Below are 22491 nucleotides of genomic sequence, written 5' to 3'. Positions count from 1 at the left end.
ATCCCAAATTTCAGAACTTTCACATCCGCACAATCACCCTAATATATCAATATAGGGTTGATCTTGAGAAATGTGTTGACACCATAGAAGTCAGTGGTGACTTTGAATCCAAAAGTTGAAATGAGGACTGTAGAACACTACAAGACAGAGTTTTTATTTCATGAAGTAATGCCTCATGTTGACATATTATACAACCAGCTACAAAACGCGAAATAGATACTGTATTTGTGCAAAGAACTACCATTCTGTTTGTTACCAGGATGAACAAAGTCAGAAAAGGGATTGACAATTTAGACAGCACACTGCCAAACGAATCTAGTTTTTCACACTGCAAAAAACACATCAGCAGATTAGAATTGCAAAGGAAATATGTGACACTATAGTTGTGCTGCAAAAGAATGTTTTTCTTTCACAAAGCATTTGGGGAGTGTCGCATTACTGTAAAGTGATCAGTTTGCAAATTATGATACTTCCTTCCCTGAGCAGGCACTGAATGAGGCTGTGGGAGCTTGTCCTATGCCCAACAAAGAGGATCTGAGAACTGTGCTAACTGTACAGTATGGAATGAATGTATATCGGCAGGCCACTAGTACCATTTCTCTGCTGGCTTTAATTCAAAAACTTAATATGGAAAAATCACTTACAGAGACGGTGGCTCTACTAAAAATAGTAAAAATCACTCCTATGATAACAACAGTCGTAACAATGTTTTTCAACTTTGAACAGCATCAAGACATTCTTAAGGAACACCATGATTGAGGAAAGACTGAGTGCTTTAGCAATGCTCTCTATAGAGAGACCTTGTTAAGAGAATCACAGACGTTAATGTTCAAGTTATTGAGAAATTTGCACCAATTAAAAAGAGATGTGCTGATTTTGTCTACAAACAGTGAACAATATGTGTTAATCCTAACATTTCTTGAATACTGGTAGTTTGTGACCTGCTCAGTTGTTCATCGTCTACTGTACAGATATTGGAGTCACTGAAATCACTGGAGTATGCTTGACTTCAATCAGTCTAAGATGTACAGTATGGTTGCTCTAAACTCAATAACGAGCATTTGAGATATTGCAGAGTCCTTAGTTTTCTGATTGTGCTTTAGCAGCACCTCTCTCAATAATTTGAGTGGGCTGATTGGTTGATAGAGCCTTCTTTGCAATTGCTATCTGTCTGATCCAAAACACCCATTTAATTTTTGATAATTTTGTTCTGCTTGTCTATCACACTCGTACTTATAATACGTGGTGCTCCCAAGCTTTTCCCCAAGAGAGGTGCTGCAGGTTAATATGGCTTTGCTGGGCCACCACTACTTCAAAAGCAACAGCTGCATCATTTTCAATGTTTGTAAATGCTGCAGATGGTTTTGATGATGTAGTGGACCAGCAAGGAGAGCTAATGGAGTTCCATCAGGATGGGGGTAATGTGATCATATTTCTTCATCCCCTGAATGAGACAATAAGTGCCTTGTCGGTGTCCTACTGCCTTTTAATGTTTATTCCTTGCTCTCTCATTGTGTCCAGTCCGACAAATCACAATAACTTGTATTTCCTCAGTATATTTCATGTTTAAAGGTATATCAATAAATGAAGAGATCTGTGAGGTACTCAGGGTTGTTATCTCAAAGTCTGTTATGAAGTTCTATGGTTATATTGAATAAACAGCTACCTACGTCATTATCATAAAAAATATCTTTATTGATGTCATACCTACACGTTCACAATTGCTTTATTAACCTTCTTACTTTCTCAAATTTGCTTGACAATGCACCTTTAGCTCACTCTTTTTTCAAAATTTCTTGAGTGACCCCATCCCGAATCCCCCCTGAGTCCCACTAATGACGGTCGGGCTCACTCGCTACGCCAGCTCGCCACTGGGCATTCATCCCAAACTGTTGGTTGGGTGCTTGTGTGAGAGTTTCTAGTGTGGAACAAGGGGAAATCTTATGTGTGAGTGATGCAGTCCAGCTGTTGACTGGGAGCTACAAGGAGTAATGGCACTAGGGGTCAGCACCAGCCCCAAAGGTCTTTTCAACTCGCAGGCCCTGCCCGGGAGGTAAAGTGTAAACCAGCACAGGGAGTCTGGAGTACAGGGGAGCAACACAGACATACAAACACATAACCTTCATACCCTGCACAAAGAACCAAAAACCAGGGTGTTACCCAACTCGTGGTATGAAATATATAAGTATTAACTGTAACTCCTCTGTCCTGCTATACACAACGAGGACAAAGTTCAGCAAGTGAAAACAATACAGGTTTTGGTTGACTTACTCAGAGAGGACATTCAGCCTTTCTCCCATTCTGATGATGGTCTCAGCCTGGCCACCTGATGGAAAATCATACAACGCCACAAAAACGCACTTGTTGACGGCTGCAAGAAACAAGACATTAAGATGTCAAAACAGCAGAGATCACAGATCCTTACTTTAAGTCACTGAGAATAGGAGCTAGTAGAGGCGGGATCGGCTTCCATGATGAGTTTGATGGTTACAGGAATGGATAACAGTGTACGAAGGAGCTAATTTGGCTAACACGCCCAAGTAATTCAGATTCAACTCTACTTTAACACCAGGCTAGATTAATCATCGGCTAGGTAGTTTAGCTGACAATATGTTTGTGTAGTAACTGCAGTGCCATTTGACCAGTTCTTTCTGTTGCACTAGAAGCATCAATACAGGATAGCTGCAAAACTCTGGTCGCAAGTATTCGCAGGAACCCGGTCTCATCAATACCCATGAAGATGGACTTATTCCGCAAAACACTAGAACCAGCTGTGAACATAGAGATTGAGGCCTGCATGGTGCTTCAGGCAACCATCTCTGCAGTCACATTCACAAAGTGCCATTATTGCAAACAGGGTCCCTTACAGGCCTTACAGTGTCTGTAATGTCAAATAAGAAACACTTTGTAAAAGAGACATAGTGGGGAGCCATGAAGTGCATCATGTTTCACTTTTACATTCTCAAATGCCCACACATGATTTGCACAACAGGAGTGGTCACCAATGGACCACTTCCATTGTGAAATGGTTTACGAGTGGCAAGGGCAGTCATTAATCAACGCTTTGCAAAGCATGAGCAGTCACAGAACATCGATAAATGGCCTTGTAAATAACAAGGAGTGGGTGGAAGCTTCTCTTTGCCGGTTGCTTTCCCCTTGCAATTAGCAAGGAATTGCAGTACGGATTTTGTGAGTTGCAAATACATTTGCAACTTGCAATGACATTTTCAAACACTGCTACTTGTTTTTTCACCCTCACAAAGCCTGCCCCCTGGGGGATCAGGGCTTTTGCAGGGGTGAAATCCCTTTAGTACACTTGTCCCATTGTGTCTATGAAATCAATACTTAAGAACAGTGCTGGATGTGAAAACTCTAGAAAGAAAAAGCATATAAGAGTTTGTGCCAACATTCGTGTGCTGCAAAGGCCCTTACAGCAAACCCGAAAGTGAAGGTATTCCACTCACTTCACTCTCTCGACCTAGGCCCCATCCTACAGTTGCCACTGCTGACCTGCTCCAAAGTGGCCGGACTCTGTGTGCTGTGGAGACATCTGAACCCTCCTTGATGGGATCAAGGGTCATCCTACCTTAATGGCACTGTCTCCCTGAGCCGTGAGGTTCCCCCCCTCCCTGCAGTGGTGCATTTGTGACACCACTTCAGGCTTGGTCGGCTCTATAACTAGATTGTCTCATCACGAGAAAAGCTGTAACACCAACTAAGCTCTCATGTCAAGATTGGAGGCAACACAGTGTACAGGGGGAAAATGAAGGATAGGAAATAGGTGGTGATAGGCATTGAGGTCCGCACCAGGACTCTGTGCACATTAAAGTGATGTTCTCCAAGCTTACTGCACAGACTGAATAAGCACTAAAGTTGATGCTCTAACTTGCAAGGTAGACCACTTGCATGCTCCCCTGGACAAACAGAGAAAGAGAATAGGGCCAGCAAAACAAACGACAAACGACTTTGAGGACAAAGGAGTAGCCATGGTTGGTTCCATTCACAGATTAATATCCAAAATGCTGGAGATGGAGGCCAAAATTCAAGATCTGGAGCGGCGGTCACAATGAAATAACATTTATATCCTTGGTACAGAAGAGACTGAACTAACAGGGAACATGGAAGACTCCGACGAAAATCTTGTTTCAGGACTTCTCATTCTCTACTCACTGAGCCGTAAAGAGAATACATCAGTCCTTCACACCGCACCCGGTGTGGTGCAGGACCTGAAGATACATAATCACCTGGCTTTTGAATTTCAGAGGCAGTGAACAAATTCTCCAAAAGGTGCAGGAGTATGGGCAGCTGCAGTACGAGGAGTTAAAGGTATTAGTATTTCCATATTTCAATTCCTTTCCTTCTTGAAAAACATTTCCTAAAGTGTGTATCTAATTTGGGTGATAAGCTCCCTTTTTCAGCTCAGCATGGGATGCCATGAACTATGTGCTGGGTGTCATCACTGGGTTGGACGGTGTTGCTTCACCAGATAAGACTGCCAGTCAACAGGGTCAACTTGAGAAGAAATTGCTGGGGTAGGGGCCTACACACGCCTAGATTCTACTGCTGCCTGGAGTCATATGAAGGCACACTGCAGCAGAGGTCTTTAAGTAGGCCAGGAACATGAACACAGTCTCTTTTGGAAATAGTAATCTGTATAGCTCCCTCTTAATTGATTAATAACTAGAGTCATTATATGCTAACAGTAAAATGTTAGGGTATGAGCTGGACCCTCAGTAGAAAGATGGAGCGATCAGGGACGTAACAAGGCAGGTATATACCCCCAGCGGATTTATTAACATGTAATTTAGGAGTTATTTACTAAAAGTGGCTAATGGGTACAAAGGAGAGTTTTGTTGTACCGATAGCTGGCGAGTTTTTAGTGATGGAGTCAAAGGTGAAGGCCAGAATGAAATTGATAAGGAAGCTGCACTAGTATGTATCACATCACACCAACACTGACTGGCACAACATGAACAGTATGGGAGATATGAAAGACACAGTATATGAAACGTCCTGCAGTAAGAGTAGGATATGTGAAACACCCCTCTGATTAAGGGAGTAGCCAGAATAATAAAATACCCCCCCCCCCCCCCCACTTCAAACCAAAGCTGTTATGGCACCAAGAAAACGAAGTAGCTCATCATGACCCTCCCCAGAAAAGCTGTCTTGTCTTTTTCCATCCAAGCATCTATCCATTCATCCTTTTATCCACCTGCTCATGTTCACCAATTCATCTTTACATGTTGTCTTCCATTCATTCTTTCATCCATCATTCAGTCTTTCACCATGTTGTCCTTCCACCCATCCATAGCCAAACCTATCCATAAATCTCCAAACCTATACATCAAACCTATCCATCCAACCATCATTTCACTCATCCATCGACCCATCCATTTACACTCTCACTCATCCATCCTTTCACACAATCATCCATCCATTCACTCTCCCTTTCACTCATCCATCCATTCTTTCACTTATCCATTCACCATTTCATCCATCCACCCACCCTCCCTTTCACTCCTCCATCCATGCCAGACCCCCCGATCTCTAAAGCATCAGTATAGCGTTTGAGAGTCTCAGAAATTTCTGTCCCCAAATAAAATGGAAAAGACACACAATTGATGGACGGAATGCAGAACAAATCAGCCTTGATGGATTTAGGCCCAGATCTCTGTACTGGGGTGAATGTATGACAATGTTCTGCATTCTGTCCATCAACTGTTGTTTTTGTCCAAATAAAATGGTACAGATTACTTTGACGATAAAGAATAGTGTCTTTTTGGGGATATGTGTTGGGAGGGTCTGAAAGAGGTAGAGAATTTTGGGGATTATAGACGTTTTGACCGTGTTAAGGTGCCCTAGCCATGATGTCTAGAGGGGCTTCCATCTGCGTAGATCCTGCCAGATTGAGCGTCTATATTCAGGACAAATGGCCTGAGTTCATGATACATGAAAGCTGGTTAAGACCTAAGTATTTGATTGAGAATTGGGCCCACTGGAAGGCGGTGAGGGATTGCAGTGAGGGGAGAACCAATGGGGGATTGTCAGGTTCAGGGCTTGGAATTTCACCAGGTTAATTTTGAAATCAGAGACTCCTTCAAAGGCCATTAGGACCTTTACAAAGGCATGAAGAGAGGTTAAAGGATGAGTGAGTGTGAGCAGGTGGTCATCTGCAAACAGGGCATCTTTATGCGCTTGTCCCCCGAAAGGGATTCCTACCAAGTCCTCCGCTCAGTGGATAGCAATGGCTATGGGTTTAACAGACAGGGTGAAGAGCAGTGGCGAAAGTGGGCAGCCTTGCCTAGTGCCCCTTGCCAGATGTTTTGGTGGAGAAGCCTGCCCATTAAAACAGATCATGGCCCTAGGGGAGGCATACAATGCCACTATCCTGGAGACAATGTTCTGTCCGAGACCAATCTTGCCAAGGACAGCCGTTAAGAAGGTCCAGCTGACCTGGTAAAAGGCCTTCTCCGCATCTAGTGAGAGCAGGCAGACGAGGATGTTATGGCGGTGGGCATTCTCAACCAGGTGGGCGACTCGGCGAATGTTATTCAAAACCCTGTTGCTGGCAAATAAAGCCAACTTGATTCGGGTTGATAAGGCTAGGAAGAGAGAGCTCTAGCCTATTCGTAAGTATCTTTGGATAAAACTTAGCATTTGTGCTGAGAAGATCAATGGAGTAATCACAAAAGGGGGCTAGAGGAGGTTTTAGGACCTGCGGGAGCCAACCCTCCACTCATGTATTCACGTCACAAAAGAAGCCCCGGGTCCGTAGTGAAAGAGAGGTCTATCATGTGACTCAATGTGCCTTAGTGCATAACAGGGGATTTCCCTTTTAAGGACAGTTCCCCTCACACACCAGAGGTGTAATGCTTCATCATGGGGGTACCTCCTTGCGTTAGAGCCCTAGTCCTCATGCGGGCTACAACCCCCTCGCTACGAGGGAGGAGCTCAGGGATGTTTTGATAGGGAGGAAGGGTGTACTAAAACCCTATAAGAGCTTGGTATGATAAAAAAAAGGTGCAGTGCTATGATATAGGTCGTTAAAACTGGCTATGGGGTCAGCTATAATAACACAGAGGCCTTGAATTCTGGCACCTGAGTTACGAGCTATATTATGTTTTTAATCCTGACACCGGGCAGCTGAATAAAAGTTGCATCATAGCTGACCCCGTAGCCAGTTTTAACCACCTATATCATAGCACTGCAACTTTTCTTATCACACCAAGCTTTAATAGTGTTCTAGTTCACCCTTCCTCCCTATCAAAACATCCCTGAGCTCCTTCCTCTTAGTGAGGGGGTTGTAGCCCGCGTGAGGACTAGGTCTCTCAAGCGAGGAGGTACCCCCATGATGAAGCATGACACCTCTGGTGTGTGAGGGGAACAGTCCTTAAAAGGGAAATTCTCTGATATGCACTAAGGCACATCGAGTCACATGATAAACCTCCCTTTCACTACGGACCCGGGGCTTCTTTCGTGGCGTGAGAAGATCTATGGGACAATACGAGGCACAGAGACAGGGGTCTTTACCAGGTTTTGAAATAAGCACTATTTCCGCTGCCGCTGGATGCAAGGCCTGTGTCTGCAGTGAACTTGTTAAATAATGACATCAGGCGGTCTTGAATTTGCAGGAAGAATTTACAATTGAATGACACAGGCATACCATCTGGGCCAGGGGCTTTGCCCATAGGTAGTTCCCTGAGGGCTCTCTGTAATTCCAAGAGTGATAAGGGCTTCAAGGAGCTCTGAATGATGGAAGTCTAAATGGTCCCAAAGGCAATCAATAAGCGCCTGAGATGTGGTGTCCCCAGTGTAAAGAGCTCAATAGAAGTCATGAAATGCTTGTTGCTTTGCCCGTTCATTAGTCACCCAGGTCCCATCTCTGAGTTTTAGTTTAGAGATGTGGGTGTTTGCGGTTTGTTGACAGAGTTTACGGGCAAGTAGTGTTCTCACCTTGTCCCCCCTTCACAGTATCTCTGTTTCAGGGCTAGAAGTGTACATTCTGCCTTTTTCGTATGGTGTGCCCTTAGTAGGCCCCTCAGTAATGCCAATTGGCATTTGTTATGAGTGGATGGGGTAGAGTGGTCAAAGGGTTCTAGGGACTTAATATCGGCTGTCAGGCCCAACTCAACCAGCCTTGATTCACATATACGGGCAATGGAAATAGAAGAAATGAGCCCCGTATTGTGGCTTTAATGCCATCCCAAAGTGTATGGTCCGAGATCTCAGAGCTAGCATTGGTGTTAAAATAGGCCAAGATCTCTTTTTGGATCTCAGTGACATCGACTGGGTCCCCACAGCAAGTGCGGAGGGAGATGCCATGGAGAGCGTGTGTGTATGGGGGGGTTCCCCTGCTCTAGTTATTGGCATCTCCAGGAGGGCATGATCTGACAATGATATGTCATAGAAAGTGGCAGAGTCAAGGTTGCAGATCAGAGTGTGGGTGAAAAAGAAGTAGTCAATGCGAGAGTAGGAGTTATGGACGTGGGAGAAGAATGAATAATGTTGAACCCTATGGGCCATTGTCAGGGTCCCATACCAGATTAAAATCCCCTGACCACTATGTCGCCCGTGTATTGTGCTACCTGGCCAGGTAAGATGTCCCTGGGATATGTGTCTTAGGCGTGAATGGAGACATAAATGTTCAGGATAGCGAGTTAACGTAGGCCCTGTTGGACCGTGTGTTTCAAGCGGGCATTGACATCACACACTATCTATAGGGCCTTGGAGCAGAAGGTAGATTTGCACATGATTGCTACTCCAGCAGTTTTAGTTCCAGCATATGCCCAGAAGTGAACAGGATATTTTGGGTGGGACATCCGGTGTGTGTCATGACTCAGGTGGTGGGTCTCCTGTAAATGTATGACATCGGGGTAGCGCCACAACAGCATTAAGAAAATTGAGACAGTCCAGACAAGCATATGTTGAGAGTGCAAGTGTGAGAGCCGTAATGCCTGGAGAACTGGAGGATGAAAGGACACCCCAGCGGCTAGTGCCATGATGTAGCAATGTGTGGGTATAAAGCAAGGAGAAGGACACTGTTGGACAAGTATCTCCGGTGCACTGACGAACCTAAAAAGAAACAGAGAAAAAGACAAAGCATAAACAGTGAAAGGCCAACCGGGCCAGAACACTCCATTCAAGTCCTGTAACAGCCAGCACATCTGTGTGATGGGCATTCTAGAGTAGTAACTCTCCAAGGGTTGAATCGAGGGCATTTGTGGCAACAGTGGAAATTTCCAGTAGTCCCAGACCTTAGCCAGCAGGTGCCAGGACGAGGGCAAGCTGGAAGTATCAAGAGACCACCCATGGGCATAGCTTTGTGGGGACCAGTCAGGTTGGGCCACAGAAAGTATGTCATGAGCACCAGAACTGGGTGCTGTGCAATAGCAATGGTGGGAAAGCCTTAGTAGGGCTCAGCTGCGATGTGAGGCAGTTGTCAAATGAAACCAGAGAATCAAGGCATCTTATAGACTCTGCTATCTGTCAGAGACTGGTGAGGGCCATGTTAGACCAAGGCAGAGGTCAACAGGGCAAGAGACAAGCTCCTCTCTAATTTGTGTGGATGTTGGATGATGTATTTTTTAGCTGCTTGAGAAGCAAGGTCTCTGGTGTGTATATTGGGATGGCTAGCTTTCACCGTGGTCCAGATAGGTTTCAAAGAGCCACGGGAGGGTGATTGAGGAGGGAATGGACTGCCCTCTCTCTCGTCAGCCGTCAAGTTGAGGAGTTGCTTGGCTTCTTTCAAAGAGCGGAGAACTCATTGTCTGCATTCCCACGTGAACATGGTGGCAAAAGGATGCCCCACTTGTTAGTGGATATTGAGGTCTTCGAGTTTATCAGAAACAGACTTGAAATCTTTGCATCGTCGCAGAATGAGAGGGGAGATATCTTGAAAGAGCTTCATGGTGTGTACCCGGAAGACCAGGTCGGCCTAAGATTTTGCTGCGCAAATAATGGCCTCCTTTTCGGTGAAAAAGTGCACCTCCATGAGAATGTCAGGGGTGAAGTCAGAGCACCCCAACATAGGGGTGTCACTCGATGGGCCCTGCCCAGCACAAGAGAAAAGGCATCAGTGTCCCCCCCGAATCTCATGCAGATGGTCTAGCGGTGAAGGCCATTATATCAGTGTCCTCTGCCCCCTTGGGGATGCCTCTGATGTGGATGTTATTCTTCCTGCTTCTATTTTCCTAGTCCTCCTGTTTCAGTTCGATTTGTTGTTTCTCTATTATCGTCATCCTAAGGCACAAAGCTTCCTGTTACTACGATCGGGCATCAAAGGTGCATTCCATGGCGTCCATTCGACCCCCCCCCCCCCAATTGGTGACTTCTTGTTTAAGTTTGTGGATGTGAGTCTTGACATCCTACTTAAGAGATCCAATTTTAGATCTAATTTGTTATAAGAATTTGTCCATGTAGGTTTGTGTAAGGGGGGACTGCTGAGGTGGCATCAGAAGAGGCCCCGCGGGTAAATCAACAGAATCCATGCTTGAGAGAGGTAGTTTCTGCCACAAGGAGGTCCTGGGTTGTCTTTGGGCTTACCATCAGGTGTGTCACTCGTAGCCTTACCGCATGGCATGACAGAGCGATGAAGGGCCCTCAGTAAGTGTGGAGGTGGCAAGACTGCAGAAGGGTCCAGCAAGGGGAAGGGTGTCAGGAAGGCCTTATTCTTCACGCTCAGGAGCAGAATGTCGAAAGTTCCCAATGCCCCTCCCAGCCTTCCCAGTGCTCAGCGCCCTTAGAATGCGATGACACCGAGGAACTCTGGAGGGGGAAAGGGGAATTGGACAGAGAAGAGACAGTCACTTTTCAACCTTCTCGGTTCTTCGGTTATTCGCCCATCTATTTTCTCGAGGGACAGGATAGGTGTTGTCTTCTCTAAAAAAGAAAAGGATTGTTATACTTTTGGTACCTCTTTTCTCTTTTGTCTTTGTGAGTGTACTATGAATTCTCCCTCAGAGTACCTACCCTATCCTTTTGTGACCAATGCTCCTCTTCTTTCTTTCGGTTGCTATCTTGTAGTCTCTTAGTAGTCGCTGCAACTAAATTTGGAACATTGTTACTGTTATTCTGACTTCCCCACTACCTTTCTAGCTCTTGTATTCTTCCTCTAGGGGAGGTGGGGCTTCTTACCCTCTAGACCCTGGTTGCGCTCTTCAACTGGATTCTGTTTTGGTAAGATCATTCGTTGCTCAGTGTGTGTCTATCTACATCATTATCAATGGTGCTCCTCTCTCTCTCTTGTATTTCTGTGAGGAATTTACGGTGAGAGTATTGCTACTCTAGCTACTACTAAACTCTCTTTCAATCGGGAATGCTCCTTGTCTACCCAGAACTCACTGCCCAAAATATGCTTCTTAAGTTTTAGTCTTTTAGCGCTATTATTTCCCTGAGCTGGAGCTGCGCTTCTCTAGGATGTCTTATTCGATAGCACGAGATGAAATACTGGAACCAAAAACTAAATAGTACTTCTTTTCTTCAACAGCAACTAACGTGCTAAATAAATGGAACAGTCTTACTTGGAAACTTCTATTGCTCGATAACTTCTTCTCTCAGGATTCAGCTTTGACTCTCGCATGTGCTTAGAACGCGACGAATAAATTCCCTGACTAACTTCGCGACGCGTCTCTGAAGCACGACCTAATCTCCTCAGGAACTTGGTGAAGTGCGCCGTTGTAACGGCTGCGCACCTGTAACATCGTGATTGTCAAGCGCTGCTAGAGCGCTAACCTGCTGTTCTGACGATCCTATCTCGGCAGCCATCTTGGGAATCGTTTGATCTCTGTAGGAACTAAAAGGACAGCGCTTCTTCTTCAGGACATTATTTCGTAATATCCTAACCCTGAATGATGATTTCCTAAGTACTCGTGGTTTGATGGCCCTGACAGTACCCCCTCTCAAAGAGCTTCCTCCCAGCTTGGGCTTATTTGGAAATCTTCTATGAAACTCCTTAATCAAATGAGGTGCATGAACATTGGAGGATGGCTCCCAGGATCTTTCCTCAGGCCCATAGTTCTTCCAATCCAGCAAATAATACAATTGGCCTTTTCGTACCTTAGCATCTAATACCTGATGTACCTCAAATTCTTCTCCCTGCTCGGTTTGGATGGGTTTTGGGGGTCTTTTTACTCTTAAGGCATCTGAAACCTTTTTTAATAAAGAGACATGAAACACGGGGTGAACCCGTAAGCCTTTAGGCAATTGAAGCTGATAATTAACCGAACTTAGCTTCTTCTCAATCAAATAAGGGCCTACAAATCTAGGCTGAAACTTCCTTACTCCTTTGAGTCTAAGGTTCTTTGTGTTTAACCAAACCTTATCCCCTGCCTGTAAATCTGGTTCCTTTCGTCTTTTCCTGTCTGCATAGAATTTATAACTGGCCTTTGCTTTGGTTAAATTGTCTGTGGCTGATTTATGTACTCGTGTTATATGTTCTACCAAATCAGTTACCGCAGGCACGTCTACATCTAGAAAGCTTAGAGATTGATGGGGATGCCTACCCGTGTTCAGATAGAAAGGTGAGTAACCGGTGGACATATTTTTTGCATTGTTATGAGCAAACTCCGCTGCCCACAAGTAATCCGGCCAATCACCTTCTTGGTCTAACATACACAACCTTAGGTACTGCTCTAGTTCCTGATTGGTTCGCTTGGTTTGGCCATCGGTTTCTGGGTGGTAGCTGGTGGTATACCTAGTATCAATACCCAACTTTTGTGTAAAGGCTCTCCAGAAGTGGGATAAAAATTGGGAACCTCTGTCTGATATCAAAACCTTAGGGATACCATGGGCCCGAACTATGTGCTGACTAAAAGCCCGTGCCAAGGTTGCTGATGTGGGAACCCCTTTTAGGGGTATGAAGTGAGCCATCTTAGTAAATGCGTCTACACACACCAAAATTGTGTCATACCCTTTACTGGATGGTAAGTCAACTATGAGATCTAAGGTTATTGTGTGCCATGGGTGAGGGGGGGTTGGCAAGGGGTGAAGTAACCCCTTAGGCGCATGCCGCTCCGACTTTCCCCTAGCGCAAGTCTCACAAGTGGTTACATACTGTCTCACATCTTTTGTGATGCTGGGCCACCAAAAACGCCGTCTCACCAAGTCTTCAGTTTTTGCAATGCCCTTATGCCCAGCCAATATGTCATCATGACTTTCCTTCAAAGCTTTCTGCTGCATTTCGCGGGTTGGCAGGTAAAGAGCTCCATGATGATATGGTAAACCTCCTCGTATCTCTCGCTCAGGATCTTCTGCGACCCAATTCTCCATTTCTACCTTAGTCATTGATACCTGATCTTGTTCTTCTGGCGACTCACTCAAAACTGCCCCAATTATCTTTTCTGCTGGTAAGATGGTCTGTACCTTGACTTCTTCTGTAAACTCTCCTGTTCCTCTTCGGGACAAGGCATCGGCCTTACCATTTTGCGAACCAGGACGGTAGGTAATGACAAAATCATAATCCGCGAAGTATAAGGACCAGCGTAATTGTCTGGGGGTTAAAGTCCTGGCTGACTTCAGAAATTTTAGATTTCGATGGTCAGTATATACAGTCACAACATGTCTTGCCCCCATCAGGTAGTGTCTCCATTCCTTGAACGCATCCTTGATAGCTAACAGCTCTTTCTCAGTAATTGTGTAGTTGGCTTCCGCTGCTGTTAATTTCCTAGAACGATAAGCTACTGGATGCAGTTGTCCGGTGCTTTTGTGTCTTTGCGACAACACACCTCCCAATGCCCAATTGGAGGCATCAGTTTCCACAAAAAATGGCTCTGATGGGTCTGGATGAAGTAATATTGGTGCTGTGGTGAAGTCTTTTTTTAGCTGATTAAATGATTCATCTGCTTCCGAGGTCCATTCAAAATGAACTCCCTTCTTGAGTAATCTAGTCATTGGAATCAATTTCTGAGAAAAGTTTGGAATGAATCTCCTATAAAAATTCGCAAATCCAATGAAGCTCTGCGCATCCTTTACATTTTTTGGAGACTCCCATTCCAACACTGCCTTAATCTTGTTCTCATCCATGGTCACTCCACTTGGTGCTAGCACAAACCCCAAAAACTCCACCGAGTAAACACTGAAGGCGCATTTCTCCAATTTGACAAACAAACTGTTTTCCTGTAGTTTCTGCAAGATCTTCTTCACGTGCTCTGTGTGTTCTTCTACTGAGTTCGAGTAGATTAGAATGTCATCAATGTACACGATGGCGTTTCGATCAATGAATTCTTTTAACACATCATTTATGAAATGCTGGAAGGCAGCTGGGGCGTTACACAAACCATAGGGCATTACTTGATATTCAAAAAGCCCGTGCTTGGTTCTGAATGCTGTTTTCCATTCATCTCCTTCACGAATTCGGACTAGATGATACGCCCCTCGTAAGTCTAGTTTGGGGTAGATCTTAGCTTCCTTCACCTGGTCCAACAGCACAGAGATTAATGGCAATGGATATCGATTCTTAATAGTTATCCGATTTATTGCCCTGTAGTCTATACACGTTCTCAATTCTCCATTCTTCTTCGGGATAAAAAAAAGTGGAGAAGAGACTGGAGATTGTGATGGTCTTACAAATCCGTTTTCTAAATACTTCTGTAAATATTTCTTCAAGTGTTCATCTTCTCGCTCAGTCAAAGCATAAATTCTGCTGCAAGGGAGATTGCTTCCTGGCTCTAGTTCAATTTTACAATCGTAGCCCCTATGTGGGGGTAGCTTCTCAGCCTCTGCTTCACTGAAAACCTTCTCGTATTCAATGTATTCCTTAGGCAGTTCAATGGTGTTTATCACATAGAGTGCGGATTCTTTTTCACTCAAATGAAAGGCCGGCGTCTTTTCATGATCAAGTTGAGGGTCTTGATAACAGTTTTCTTGACAGTATTTAGAGTTTAGAGTTACTGTACGCGCAGCCCAATTGATGGTAGGGTTGTGCTCAGTGAGCCATGGTAACCCCAAAATCAATTGGAACTGTGGAGCATCAATTAAATTAAATTGTAAACTTTCTCGATGACCTTCCTCAGATTCCAATTCCACTGGTTCCGTATGACTCACTATGGGCCCTGACGAAAGATTAGTTCAATCGACCGCTCTGACTGCCTCGCTTTTTTCCTTCATGATTGCTTTTAATCCAATCTTTTCAGCAAATTTTAAATCACAAAAGTTGCCTGTCGCCCCCGAATCCAACATGACCGTCACTTGCTTTAAAGTTCTTCCTCGGTACCTTAACGTCATCATCATTACCATATGTGGGGCCGCCGACTGTAAGGTGTTTGCCAAGGTGTGTTTGGTTGGAGCTGTTTCTGAATTAGCAACCACCAGTCCAACTCCACTTACTGGTGGTGCAAAGCGTTTTCCGACGTCTTCAGTTTTGGCCTCTTAGAACAATCCCGGACAAAATGTCCAGAAGCGCCGCAATAAAGACACTGCTTGTTTGCCCTCCGTTTCTCCTTCTCCTCTTTAGAGAGCGGACCTCGGATGGTTCCTATTTGCATTGGTTCACTCCCACGAGTTGAATCATTATCCTTACTGCCTTCTGTTCTCACACGATCAAATCTGGCCACACTGGGGCGATAGTCTCGTTTTCTCTCTCCCCTCCTCTCACTCTGGCGAAAATCGATTTCTAAGACTAGGTCTATTAATGCCGAAATCTCTGCAGGCCTGTTTGGTACTTGTGCTAATGCATCCTTTAATTCGTCTCTCAACCCACGGTAGAACACTGCTGCTCTCTTGTTCTCCGGCCAATCTGTCTCCACCACCAATTTGTTGAACTGAGCTAAATATGCCACCAAATCTCGATTGCCTTGTTTTATTTCCAATAATTCGTTATCTGTTGCCTGGGAGACTCTTCTTCTGTCAAAGATTCGGAGGAATTCTTTTTTAAATTCATCTAAATCATACAAGATCGGAGCATTGCTGGTCACCAAGGGCATAGACCATGACGCTGCGTCTCCACTTAAATAAGACAGGATAAAGGCCACACGAGACTGCGCATCGGGGAAAAGTGCTGGACGACACATAAAGTGTAACGTACATTGGGTCAGAAACACCTGCGCCTTTTGAGGGTCTCCACTGAAACGCTCTGGAGGCGCCAGAGGTATTACAGGGGACAGGGAGTGTATGACTTGTGTAGTGACCTTTGGTTGGGAGTCTGGTGCATCTCTGGAACTCTCTTCTGGAAATGCGGAAAATCTAGGACCAGACGCTATACTATTCATCTTAAATGTTAAATCTGAAGTTTCTTTCTTCAACTCCCTATTCTCTTCTCTCACTAAACCCAACTCCCTCTGGATACCTTCCAGGATATCTCCTAACTTTTTTAGGTCTAATCCTTCCGCCATTCTGCTCAGGTGCGAACAATTACGTGGGCACTTCACTCTGTCAGGAAGGCCTTATTCTTCACGCTCAGGAGCAGAATGTCGAAAGTTCCCAATGCCCCTCCCAGCCTTCCCAGTGCTCAGCGCCCTTAGAATGCGATGACACCGAGGAACTCTGGAGGGGGAAAGGGGAATTGGACAGAGAAGAGACAGTCACTTTTCAACCTTCTCGGTTCTTCGGTTATTCGCCCATCTATTTTCTCGAGGGACAGGATAGGTGTTGTCTTCTCTAAAAAAGAAAAGGATTGTTATACTTTTGGTACCTCTTTTCTCTTTTGTCTTTGTGAGTGTACTATGAATTCTCCCTCAGAGTACCTACCCTATCCTTTTGTGACCAATGCTCCTCTTCTTTCTTTCGGTTGCTATCTTGTAGTCTCTTAGTAGTCGCTGCAACTAAATTTGGAACATTGTTACTGTTATTCTGACTTCCCCACTACCTTTCTAGCTCTTGTATTCTTCCTCTAGGGGAGGTGGGGCTTCTTACCCTCTAGACCCTGGTTGCGCTCTTCAACTGGATTCTGTTTTGGTAAGATCATTCGTTGCTCAGTGTGTGTCTATCTACATCAGTATCAATGGTGCTCCTCTCTCTCTCTTGTATTTCTGTGAGGAATTTACGGTGAGAGTATTGCTACTCTAGCTACTACTAAACTCTCTTTCAATCGGGAATGCTCCTTGTCTACCCAGAACTCACTGCCCAAAATATGCTTCTTAAGTTTTAGTCTTTTAGCGCTATTATTTCCCTGAGCTGGAGCTGCGCTTCTCTAGGATGTCTTATTCGATAGCACGAGATGAAATACTGGAACCAAAAACTAAATAGTACTTCTTTTCTTCAACAGCAACTAACGTGCTAAATAAATGGAACAGTCTTACTTGGAAACTTCTATTGCTCGATAACTTCTTCTCTCAGGATTCAGCTTTGACTCTCGCATGTGCTTAGAACGCGACGAATAAATTCCCTGACTAACTTCGCGACGCGTCTCTGAAGCACGACCTAATCTCCTCAGGAACTTGGTGAAGTGCGCCGTTGTAACGGCTGCGCACCTGTAACATCGTGATTGTCAAGCGCTGCTAGAGCGCTAACCTGCTGTTCTGACGATCCTATCTCGGCAGCCATCTTGGGAATCGTTTGATCTCTGTAGGAACTAAAAGGACAGCGCTTCTTCTTCAGGACATTATTTCGTAATATCCTAACCCTGAATGATGATTTCCTAAGTACTGGTGGTTTGATGGCCCTGACAAAGGGCTAAAGCAACAAAAAAGTTATTCGGGCAGACCATATCAATGCAGACAGCAAAAAGGGAGTAAAATGCAGGGTGACTGAGTAGGTGGCAGGCAGCCCCACGCTAGTGCAGAACAGATAAGGTAAGAGCCGCGGTCATCAAACGTGGATTATCATCAAGAACAGGTCCCTTGAACATCACTGCAGGTGGAACCACTCCCGACAAGGTACGTAAAGCAGGTAGATTCCAGCAAGCCCACGTCTGACTCCTCTTGCAGTCAATGAGCCTCAGAGGTAGGGCCTCGCAAGGATGATGAGTGGTGGGGCCAGGCCATAGAAAGAATTCCAATAAGCATCTGTGTGGTGCTTGAGCATAGAGCAGGACCAGGGGCAGGCAGGATGCAGACAGGAGCCAAACCCTAGGAAGTCAGGGGCCCCCAATCAGACAGGAACTATTCTCCTCATGTGCAGTGCACATACAGGGCAGAACAAAATAGCTAATTAGGCTATTGGATTTTGCAGGCAGCATGGGCCCCTCAAGCGAAACCTTCAGGAGTGGGCCCCTCGCCTGGGCGACCAAGGGGCCACAGCACCATGGCAACCTGTTCCTCAGCCCGTTCAACTGCAGCTGGGGCTGGGAGTCAAGTCCTCAGAGCTCCCCCCCCCCAGGGAGTACCAGATGGCATGGTGGTTTTACTGAGGGTACTGGATGGCAGTAGGGGGGCCCCACCCTGTGCGGACCACTCAGGTGGTGAAGATCGAGGCCTGCACCTCCCGTAGACTGTCAAGGGGCAGGGAGTGGTAGCAGGCGAGATTCCTCTGTGTTTTGGAGCCTGGTTTTCAGGATAGCAGTGGACTCAGATATGGGGAGTTTCCTTGCAGACGTGCTCTGAGAGGAGCCGGGTGTAAGGACTCGCAGTGGCGGGTGAAGCCTAGCGGTAACTCGGCCGTGGCTCACAGAGGCTCTAAGAGTGGGTGTGAAGGAAGATCCGATCCCTTCCACTGGTGTCCGAGGGTGTCGGGACTCCGTGTCACCCAATGGGGCAAAATGTACTCCCCCTGGTGCGACACAGGAGCTGAAATGGCAAGCTGGGTCAGGAGACGTGGAGAAATGCCCCTTACTCCATTGCAAGTTAGGCCACACACCCCATCAATGCTTTTTATAAAAAACTTGACGGAGAAGCACAATCCTCACCAAGCTACTGGCTGACTGTCACCCCCTCTGATGCATTGTGATCTTACCAGATCAGGGTGGCTTCAATGAAGACATATCCATTTTAGATAATCTTAGTAGAGTGTTTTTTGCTCTCCTCAGGCAAATTTGAATGTAACGGCAGTTCTGACCATGCTGGATGCAGAGAAAGCCTTTGACTCAACTAAATGGCCTATTCTAATGCAAGTTCTTACGAGGATAGAAGTGGGGATACTATCCCCTCATTAGTTACTCACCAAGTTACTCAATATGGACCTGGTGGTGAGGGTTTGGCTTTCTAAATTATTTATTTATTATCTTCAGAACAAAAGTACATGAAAGGAGTTGATACATATAGATCAGTAAATAAAAATTACACAACAACCGATTAACCGCATATTTGGAGGGGTAGACCCGGTAGGCATGCAGGTGGTAATAGGTGAAAGTATTTAGCAGAGGTTCAACATACAATGAGGTGCCACCTCACATCTACTGGGCATTGTGCTGTATTCCACTGCAAATACCTCTGTGGTGACACCTGTACCCTACCACTGCACGGCAACAAAGTAGGAATCATATCAGAATGATCAATAATCCTCGACAGACCACAAGCACAGGACTCTTACACACCTATTATGAGGTCCCATATTATTCTGCAGTCTATAGTAGATGTAAATGTTTGGGGCTCAAGAAGAGGGGGGCAAAAGCTCCAAAAACAATTCAAGCTGCTCATTACAATATATAAGCAAATCAACCCATTGTTTGAATTTAGGACAGAGGGAAAAAATCATGGTCCAGGGGGTATTAAAGCGCTCCCTCGTGGGTACTTTTATCGCCCAGATGTAAGAAATCAGGCTAGAAATCCCACACCCTTGTTTGGTTACCATTCGCAGAGAGTATATTAACGGCCGGGCAATAGATATAATAATAGGGACAGACACTTTTTCACTCTGAATCCGAATCATCTGGCCTTAAGTTTGTCAACGCCAGTGGTTGTCACCTTGTGAGAGAGTAGCAGGGAACACCTTTGAATCAGCGAACAGATTTTTCCCCCTGAGTCAGTTAGATTCTAATGACTGACTATAAAAACACCCCTTTATGCCTGGTTTGTACCAGCCAATTCAGGGCATTTCTATCCTGAATATATTAACGAGGCAGAAAGTAAGACCAAAATAAATCTCTAAGGTACTTAGCTGGAATATAGCGGGTTTAAAGAATAAGAGAGTTGATCCTAGGTGGCTTGGTCTGGTAAGGGAGTATGATATAGTGGGGTTTCAAGAAACATGGGAGACTGAGAATACATTTTGGCTCGACATTTACACAACTTACTCGGAGGCCGCACGGTCCTCTATAGCGGGGCGTCCGAAGGGTGGTTTATCAATATTGATTTCCCTTAATGTTAGGGGTAATCATAGTAAACTGGATTCTGGGTCTATTAACTGTCTAGCGGTCAAGATTATCCCAATGAATGCACCCAAAGTACTTGTTATTAATTTTTATAATTCTTTTGAAAAATTGTGAATAAATGAACATTTCTGCAGTCTAAATCACTTCTTAGATTTATATAGGGAGAAACAAGTCACTCAGTTTTTGATCATTTACTAGGAAAAAATTTTTAATATTCATTTGTGCAAAAAGAATTGTCACGTTATTGACGATCTCGGTCCAGGAACACACTCATCAAGGGGGATATTTAGAGCATTTTTTAGCTGAATTCGGATTGGCACACCCAAACTTAACAGAGGAAGGGGTTGGTATACCCTCCTTTAAGGGCAGGGGTATGTTTTCAACAATTGATTATATATTTGTTAATACAACTTTACTTTCCCTGGTATCGGATTATGCTGCTCAATGGTCACATTTTAGTGACCACAATCCCATTCACCTCACTTTACAAGGGTGCCTTAAGGATGCGGTTAAAGTGGAGAATACCGCCCCAGCTCCAACACTAAAAACTACAGATCAAGGTCGTAGACTCAAATGGGCCAAGGTTGTACCAGATCTTTTTTTAATGACTTATTAACCCCTTCTGTGCCCATGACGAGATAGTCTCGTCATGGAGCGCGGTTGCGCTGTGCCCATGACGAGACTATCTCGTCATGGACCCCGCCCGCTAATGAAAGGGCCGGCACAGGAGGGGGAAAGGGCGGGGCACTCAAGGGGTTAAATAGTGTAGGGAATGAGATAGTTATATGTCAAGAGGGTAGCCAAGGGGGAATCGAGATTATTACAGCGTTTGTTCTAACAATGGAGAGAGGTGGTTTGACCAGAATTGTACAGCAGCCTAACAGAATTTACTTTCTGCTTTAAAACAAAAACCCCAAGATAAAACTTTAATAGCGGCTTTGAGGGTAGAGTATAAGAAGGCTTTAGGTATCCGCAAATCAGAGATTAAACAGGAAGCCTGGAACAAACTGCTGTCCGTAGATGTCGTTAAGAACTGTGCGAAGTTCTGGGACATTGTTAATAAACCTTTTTTTACTGGTCTTGGGGGCACCACTGTTGAATGTAATATATCCGAAGAGTTGTGATTAAACCATTTTAAATATATTTATGTTGACCAACCAGACCAGGTAGACATAGGCACCACACATATGGCTGCAGCTTATAGTGTGGATTTTTCAGAAAAAGAAGTGGCTGCGGCCATCGCCCAAATGACGTGCCATAAAGCAACTGGCCCGGATGGGGTCCCTACTGATCTTTTTATGGTGGACATTACACTATGGTCACAAATATTGGCAAATGTATTTAATATGGCGTGTCAACATGGTTTGGCAAGATCCTGGTCAAAGTTCATTTTTGTTCCAGTTTTTAAAAAAGGGCAGAGTGGAGATCCCAGGTGCTATAGGCCAATATCATTGATTGACTCTGCAGTCAAGGTGTTAGATAGAGTGGTTCTTAGTAAATTAACTGATTGGATTAATGAACGAACCTCCTGTCAAACCTACAATACGGTTTTAGGAAAGGCAGGGGCACCTTGGACCAGTGCACTTGTGATAATTTCTCGAGTCAAGACACTTTGCACTTTGTCCTGTTCGGTGAGCATTATTTGCACATCCACAAACGTTTTACCAATTGTAAAGGACAAAGGCTTTTCGCAGGCTCGGCCAGCCCTAATATATTTGCTGATGCTGAATAACCCCTGGGAAACCTTTAATGTTGCTAGTTTCTTAGTAGCGACAGTCAGAGAAAGAAAAAAAAAAGAGGGTCCACGTGTTTTGTTATATAAAATGTTTATCTCTTTTTAATGTGAAATAGTTCTCTCTCTTAAAATATGCATTTTATATTATATTATTTGAACTTTTTAGAGAATCTTTCTAATCATGTGCATTTTTAACCTGAACTGTATATCAATTGTGATGGATTTTCGTTAAATGATTATGTATTATCTGGTTTTTACTTAATGGATATTTTAACATGCTTTTATGGTTTTAAATAACTGAATAAAGTGATTTTGACAGTGACAGAATTTAGGGCATCTTTCCCATCTCCAATAGTGAGCGACGAGTCTCTTGGCCAGCAGAAGCTCCATTGCAAGAAACCTTTTGTGAATAGTGAGAATCTCTGCAAACCAGCCGAAAAGCGCAACCCGGGAGGTCTATTGGTATCTCACAGTCAACCATGGTGTTAGAGGCCGCTAACACCTCACTCCAGCAAGCTCCCCAACAGGTGTATAAATTTGGCATTTGGTGTCTTGTATCTCAAGTAACGTGAGTCAT

General features: G+C 44.7%; 1 protein-coding gene across 1 annotated transcript in view; it reads right to left on the bottom strand.

Moving 5' to 3' along the window:
• The window catches only part of LOC146812046 (src-like-adapter 2), a 335850-nt gene that overhangs the window by 193195 nt on the left and 120164 nt on the right, over positions 1-22491 (bottom strand). The window contains exon 3 of the mRNA XM_085619021.1: positions 2272-2371. Within this exon, the coding sequence (XP_085475147.1) occupies positions 2272-2371 (100 nt within the window). The remainder of the gene's footprint in view (positions 1-2271; positions 2372-22491) is intronic.

This window comes from Triturus cristatus, chromosome 7, assembly GCF_964204655.1.
Source record: "Triturus cristatus chromosome 7, aTriCri1.1, whole genome shotgun sequence".
In the NCBI taxonomy this organism is placed as follows: domain Eukaryota; kingdom Metazoa; phylum Chordata; class Amphibia; order Caudata; family Salamandridae; genus Triturus; species Triturus cristatus.
Note: the sequence above shows the minus strand (reverse complement) of the source record. Positions and strands in the feature narration are given on the sequence as shown.